At 56.5% G+C, this 7,268-nt stretch overlaps 1 protein-coding gene across 7 annotated transcripts; it reads right to left on the bottom strand.

Moving 5' to 3' along the window:
* Positions 1–614: 614 nt before the first annotated feature.
* On the bottom strand, positions 615–7,267 carry RXRB (retinoid X receptor beta). Of its 7 annotated transcripts, none has more exons than XM_019660941.1 (10): positions 6,818–7,267; positions 5,915–6,162; positions 5,249–5,405; positions 4,735–4,914; positions 3,462–3,634; positions 2,933–3,062; positions 2,611–2,743; positions 2,404–2,507; positions 1,977–2,082; positions 615–1,846 (listed from the first exon to the last, which is right to left on the bottom strand). In XM_019660941.1, the coding sequence occupies exons 1-10, from the start codon at positions 7,047–7,049 to the stop codon at positions 1,699–1,701; spliced, it is 1,611 nt and encodes a 536-aa protein (XP_019516486.1). In that variant the 5' UTR covers positions 7,050–7,267; the 3' UTR covers positions 615–1,698. The 7 variants fall into 7 exon arrangements, with proteins under 7 accessions (XP_019516486.1, XP_019516488.1, XP_019516489.1 ...); XM_019660943.1 differs by having other exon boundaries at positions 2,611–2,668; positions 6,818–7,244; XM_019660944.1 differs by having other exon boundaries at positions 2,404–2,495; positions 2,611–2,668; positions 6,818–7,244.
* Between the last annotated feature and the right edge of the window lies 1 nt (position 7,268).

The following is a 7,268-nucleotide window of genomic DNA, read 5'->3' as shown; positions in this document are numbered from 1 at the left end:
GAGAGGGTAGAGAGACTGAGGGAGCCGGCGTCGGGGCAGACTGGACAGACCGACAGACTATTCGGGTCCTAGGAGATAAAAATGGGGGTACGAGGTAAGAGAGTCCAGGATCCCAGGTGGAAAGAGACCCAGTGGAGAGAGGACAGTCGTTGCTAGTTGCAAGCCTGGGGAAACGGGGTCACTCAGGGACACGAGGCCGCCTCCAGGCGGGCAACGCTTGAGAAGGCCGCGGCGCCCAGCGCCCAGTGAGCCCCACGAACGGGCACAGCGCCGGGTCTGCCCGGAGCCCGCGGCGGCTGGACAGGAGACGGCAGCGTGGCGAGGCGCCGCCGCCCGCTGGCGCTAGGAGGGCGCAAGCGAACAAGGCGCCTTTGAGAATCAGCCGCCCCCCTTCCTCCTCCGGTCGGCCCCGCCTCCAGCCTGGCACACCCTCTTCTCCCCCTCCCCGACAAAGCGCGCCTTGTGTCCCCCACCCTGTACCCGCCCCTCAGGCCCCAGGGAACCTCCGCGGCGGTGTCGGCGTCAAGGGAGCGCGTCCGGAGCTCCCAACCGGATACTCCCCCACACACCCAGCCCGGTGCACCGCTGTCCACCCCCTAACAGAGTCACCTCAGTCCAGAAAACAGCGATTTTAATTTGAAAGCGGTTTTATATGTGAGTGAAAGAGGGGGGAAAGAAACCCGAGAGAAGAGTGCGGGGCAAAAATCATGCAACCCCGCACTCCATCTCTGCGGGCTGGCCATCCCCCAATTCTCAGGCCAGGGTCCTGTGTCCCCAGCCTACACTGTGTATGCCTGAGCTGTGAAAGGGGCGGCCTGAGGACTACTCACCAAACCATCCCCTGCAGGACCCTGCCATCAGAGCTCAGGCCCCTTCCCCAAGTTAGACAGGGAGAGATGGGAGGAGGGGGGTGAGCAGGCCAGTGCTTGAACAGCCCCAGGAACAGACCATGTTGGGGCCTTGCCTTTCCCAAATGTCACCTCCACCACTGGCATTTCTTACTCAACCTGGGAAAGTACAGTACTTCTTTGAGTCTAACTGCAAGTCTCTATCCTCAGAGGAAATTAAAAATAGCAGATGGGTTCCTACATCTCCACCCACCCCTTCACCACCACCACCTTTTTATTTTTCAGTCTGACTGCAGAAGGTCAAGTATGAGAAGGGACTCTGGGCAGGAGACAGTGACAGGGCCCCCTCCCTCTTCCAGAGTAACCCCCATCTGCTGGGCTTGGTTAGAGGAAGGCCTGGCAGAGCCCTACTCCCATGTTGATCAGTTTGGGGGGCCTGCCCCCCAATATCCATTTCTGGGGGAGTTCCCATATCCAGTCTTCAGAGAGCTAAGTGAGGCAAGATGAGAAGTAAGCAAGGTCCTAGGAGCAAGGCCAGTGCTTTGCGCCAGGGGAAGAAGATCGTTCCAGGCAGAGGATGAGAACTCACCCCAAATCATGGCAGACCCACTCAAATGCAGAGGCGCAAGGCCACTGAAGGGAGGAGTCCAGCCCTCACAGGGATCTGGGGTCCCCTCTGACTTGGGATATCAAGCAAACTCCTTGGAGGTTAAAGGACCCCCCTTGGAGGTCTCTGTCCTGCCCACCAAGACTGTAAAAACGTGGCCCCTCCCCACCCTGCCCCAAGGCTTGGAGTCCCTCTCAGATGCGCACTCCTCAAGTGTGAGAAGCACCAAGTTTGGGTACGGGCTCAGGCCAGCTGGTGGGGCGCCTCCAGCATCTCCATGAGAAAGGTGTCGATGGGAGTGTCGCCAATGAGCTTGAAGAAAAACAGATGCTCTAGACACTTAAGGCCAATGGACCTGAGGGCAGGAAGACGCAGCAGCAGCTTGGCAAACCTGAGGTGGGGGTAGGAGGAGTGGAGTGAGAACTGGAACCACATGGGCCTGAACACACTCTCATCCCACCCCCTACCGCGACCCCTGTGGGGGCCTCAGGCCCCACAATCCCTCACCCCCAGCTTCTCACCGTCCCTGCTGCTCAGGGTATTTCTGTTTGCAATAGGTCTCGAGTGATGCGTACACTTTCTCGCGCAGGACCTCCACCTCGCTGGGGTTGGAGAGGCCCTTGGCATCTGGAACGGCAGGGAAGAGAAGGAAGAGGAAGGAAGGCAAATCCAATCAGGACAGACGTGGAGATGTGACCCACGTGATGTCCTTTTCGGGGCCCCATCTACTTGCCCTTCTTTAGATACCTGACAAGGGAAGCAGGGCACGTTGGGTTTGTGGGGTGGGGTCAGAAGGGAAATGTATCAGCGGATGTAGGTTGTGCTCGGTCAGCTGGGAGATTTCCGGGGTGAGGGTTTTACCGAGGGGAATAGCTGGGTAACTTAGGAGTCTCCAAAGAGGAGGCTCCAAGGTTGCCTTGGTCTTGAGATGCGGTAACCTTCTCTTACCTGGATTGAACAGAATGATTGCCCTCAGGCAGCCAAGCTCAGTCTTGTCCATCCTCATGTCACGCATTTTGGACACTAGCTCTGTCAGCACCCTGGAGAGGGACCTGCAGGTCACTCAAAGGTCACAGCTCAGCCAGCCTTGGACACGGACCAGCCTATAGCCCCACCCCCTCTACCTACAGGCCAGCCCAGTGGAGGGCCACTGACCTATCAAAGATGGCTCCCACGCCTGCAGAATGGGCTGAGTTGCGGTGCACATGAAGACCTGTGGCGAGGAGGATGCCATCTCGCACATCAATGGATCGGTGGGAGAAAGAGGCAATAAGAAGCTCATTCCAGCCTGGGTTGGGGCAGCAAGGGTCAGGAGCCAGAGATCAGGCCATGGGATGCAAAGCACCAGGGGAAGAGAAGAGGTGGCAAGGTCAGTGAGCTTGGCTCCCTGAGTATGCAAATGTGCACTGGGGTCACTGAAGGTCAGGTCAAAGAGGGGTCAAATGTCAAGAGGTCAAAGGGATCCAAGGTCACTGACCTGCCCGTAGCAATATGACCTGGTCATCCAGAGGCAAGGAGGAAAAGTGTGGGATCCTCTTCGCCCACTCAACAAGCGTGAATAGCTGTTTGTCAGCTGCCTGACAGATGTTAGTCACAGGGTCATTTGGCTGCAGGGGATGGGGGGTAAGAGTTATGGGAGGTCTGGAGGTACACTGGGAGCCCCCCCTCGTAAGAGGTTTTTGACACCCCCTCCTATAACATAGTCTCTCTTCAAGCCCCATCTGAACCAATCCCTATAAATCAGACTTTTCTTCTGGCATTTGTGAGAACGTTTATCTGGGGCTAGCCTGGGGTTCTGCCAACCAGTGGGTTGTCCTGGGGGTGGGGATAGAAGAAAACTATCACACCCACCTCAGATGTTTGAGAGACCTTGTTTGGCAGCACTTCCAGTGCCAGAGTGTTAGGCGGGTTGTGAGGGGAAGGAAGGGGAGGGAAGACAGAACAGACCTAGGCTCCTGCCACCCACCCCTCATCAGGAAGGAGAGTGGACTGGCCCCATCACTCACGCTGCTGCCGCTACCCCCGGTTCCCCCGGGACCCTCAACGCCCTGGTCACTCTTCTGCTCCACAGCAAGTTCTGCCTCCAGGATCCTGTCCACGGGCATCTCCTCGGGGGCTCCCCCAGCCCCCTCCCCATCCCCGTCCTTGTCCTTCCCCCGCTGACGCTCCTCCTGTACCGCTGGGGGAAAAGAGGGGAGGAGAAAAAGTGGCAAGTCAGCAGCCAGCCATGAGGAGGTTCCAAAATGTCCTTAGGGCCTTCTCAGGGTTTCATGGCCTTAGGAGGTATTTCTAGGAATTGGGGACATCACTAGAAGTAACGGTGGACTGGGGATAGTCTGGAAGCAGGGGTTACAAAAGGGCAGGTAAATAAGCCAAGAAGAAGGGAAGGAGAGAGTAAAGGAATTAAGGAGACAGCTTACATTTAAACTGAGGGCCTACTACCCGTCAGGAAATGTGCCAAGCACATTTTAACATTCATTCTATTATAACGACCCTGAGAGCTCTTGTTTCCAGTTATAAAGATGAAGACTATGGGACTCAGAGACGTTAATAGCTTGCCCAAGTTCACACAATACATAGGAAGTTGTACATCTGAATCCAAGTGTACCTGACTGCAAATCTTGTGCTTTTCTGACTCAACAAAGAGGCAGTATAAGAAGCACTGGCCTGGGTCTTCAGAAATGTTGAGTTCTGACCCCAGCCCTGCCATTCTTTTATTGCATGACCTTGGGAAAGCTAGGCCTCAGACTCATCTTCTCTAAAATGAGGGATTTGATCAAGATACTCTCTAACGTGTGCCGTAGGAATTACAGAATCAGCCTGAAAAAGACAAGACAAAGAAGTGGGAAGGCAGCCCTGAGGTCTTCAGTAAAGTGTGTAGCTTAAGAGACTAGAGTCCCAGAGTTTGGAGGAGAGACCAGTGAGGGAGCACTGGGTCAGAGAGAGGGGGGACTGTATTCAGGTTAGAGAGGGGACACAGAGAAGCCCATCATGCGTAATGGAACTTATTCTACTGTCATACCAAGCTAGGCAGGGGTCACACGTGCAGGCCACAGAGGCAGAAATATTAAGAAGGAAACTCAAGGGACCAGATCAGGGTGCCAGGGAGAAGAGTTGATGAGGAGGGGAGAGAGAAATCAAATATCGCCCTCTGGAGGAGAGAGGGATCAGTCCAGCCTTTCTGAGGGGTATGTGTGTGGCTTCCTGCAATCTTGCTTCTTTCTCCTCCCTCCTCTCCCATAGGGTAGACTGGGAAGCCTAGGTGGGGCAGGCCCTTACCTTCCCTCTTCATGCCCGTGGCCAGGCACTTCTGATAGCGGCAGTACTGACAGCGGTTCCGCTGGCGCTTGTCCACCGTGCAGTCCTTGTTGTCCCGGCATGAGTAGGTCAGGTCCTTACGAATGGTGCGCTTGAAGAAGCCTTTGCAGCCCTCACAACTATAAACCCCATAGTGTTTGCCTACAGGGGGAGGGGAAGAGCAAGAACAAGGCTGCATGTAAACCCCTCACCATTACATCTCTTGCCAACCTCCCTCCAGCACACTTAGTTTAAGTCTACTTTGTGTTTGCCAAATACAGAGCTGGGGAACCAGGACATGAGAGATGGCCTAGTCCCACTCTTCCCTCTGATCACCCCCCCATCCCACATCTGAGCTCCAGGTTGTTTAGCTCTCATTGGGCCACCCCAGCTCACTTGCTCCAACAAAACCCAACCCAATGAACCCCTGGGAATTCCACAGGGGATGGTATATGGCACTCTCTCTTCCTCTCTGCTGGCCCTCTGAACCCCATACCTGAGCTTCGGTCCCCGCAGATTGCACAAAGCCGTTTGCCAGCCCCAGGGCCACCTGGAGGGGGTGGACAGTGCAGGCCCCGGACCCCTAAGACTGGTGGCTTCACATCTTCAGGGGGGCCAGACCCACCCCCAGGGAGCGACACTGTTGAGTTAATCTGAGATAGGGGAAATAGGGAGGTCATGGGGAGACTCATTGGGAAAGAGAATCTCTCAGAGGTGATGGAAATCATGCCCTAACACCTAGGCGGGACCCTGCATTGCACATCCCAGGGGGCATCATTACACTGCAGTCTGTGTGAAGGGCCAGCCCTGGAGGACAACCCAGATATGTGACATACAGTTTCCCCTGAAATTATGCAACACAGTAGCCCTGAAAGGTATGTACCTCAGAAGGGCAGATGGGACCAAAAGGGCAGAGAATCACTGACAGAGGAAAGGGACATCAGGAATATCAGAGTTCTTTTACAGGGTTGGGGAGGAAGCATGCACTGAAAGATCAGTCACCTCAGGAAGGGCAAGGGGGTCTCACAAGGACCACAGGCCTGCTAGGATTAGAGGTCTGGAAGGTCAGTGGGCCATGGGGAAGTTCACACAAGGATCTGGGGTCACAAGGAAAACAAGGAAATGAAAGTGGAGAGGCAGTAAGTGGGTCACAACCTCTCACCTGGGGACTGCTGACAGGCCCGGAGAATCCTGGGGGAGCTGGAGGGGGCAGACCAGGGGACCCCATGGAAGAGCTGATGACTGGGAAAGGGGAGCCCAGTGGGGGGGGTGGCATCGGGGGTGGGGGTGGTGCCCCAGAGCCTCCAAGAGATGGGGCTGCTGAAGAGGGTAAGGGTGGTCCAGGAGGAGAATGGGGAGAGGGCCCCTGGGAAATAGGATTTGGGGAGGAACTGTCTGGGCTTCGGGAATCTGAGGGAGGGGTACACAGAGGCACAGACACACAGACAGGAGAGACAAAAAGAGAAAATGAGTCTTCGATCATCCAACTGAAGACTTTTTCTAATCCCCCACTGCACCCTACCATACACCCCCCATCCCCAAGTTCCTGAAACACCCTGTTGTCACACAACAGTTTAACTCCTAAATGTGGTGACAGGAGGTGGGGTGACAAAGGAGAGGAGGATAGTTCCGGCGAGGAAAAATTCCAAGCATTGTATGTGGTCACCCCAAGCCAGTCTCGTGTGGGTGGGGCAACACGTGGGGCGGACCCTCCTTCCCAGCTTGTAGCCAGAGAGTGCAGGGAAAAGAAACAGACGGAAGAAACCTCCTCCTAGGACGGAAGATCTGTCTTCAAACGTCCAGAGTCCTCAAACTCGAGGACTCATATCCCACGCCCAGGGGCTCCGGTGTGCAGAGACTCAAGCGGCCATGACTAGGAGGGCGGAAGCTTCCCCTTCCCTCCCCGCCCCGCCCCGGGGGGAGGGCGCTAAGGCCCTTGGGAGGGAGGGGACGCGTGTTTACAAACAAGGGGGCGGGAGCGCCAGGGAAAGAGCGCCAAGGGAGGGGGGAGGGGTTGCAGATAACGCGGTCACTGGCTCTCGGGTCCGTCCGCTAGGACACTCACCCCGCCCGCTGTCGCCCATCCCGTCCCGTCCAGCCTCCCCCGGCTCCGGCTCCGGGGTTTGTTGTTCTCCGGCTGCCGCCGCTGCCGCCGTCGCTGCGGGATCCAGCCAGGGCCGTCGCCGCCGCCACCGGGACGCGACCCCACAATGCATTTCTTTTCGCACCCCCACCGGCCCACACTGCCCTGCGGCATGCCGCTGGGGGAGGAAGGGCGGGCGAGCAGCCCAAGACATGATTCCTGGGTGATTGTAGGGACACCGAAGAGGTACCAGAGATTCCCGAGGACTTATTGAGGGGCTAGCTGAGCACGAGGAAGCCCCAGAGAAAGACTGTGGCCTAAACCGGGTCGAATTAAGCGCTTCGCTCTGCTCTGTACCAAAATGACAGCGCCGATGTGGCAGCCATCTTGGTATAGACAGGAAGTCTCCGCGCTAGTTCCCGCCCCCTCGTCT

Source organism: Hipposideros armiger, unplaced genomic scaffold (assembly GCF_001890085.2).
Source record: "Hipposideros armiger isolate ML-2016 unplaced genomic scaffold, ASM189008v1 scaffold_331, whole genome shotgun sequence".
NCBI lineage: Eukaryota > Metazoa > Chordata > Mammalia > Chiroptera > Hipposideridae > Hipposideros > Hipposideros armiger.
The sequence above is the reverse complement of the archived record's forward strand: the minus strand, read 5'-3'. Positions and strand labels throughout refer to the sequence as shown.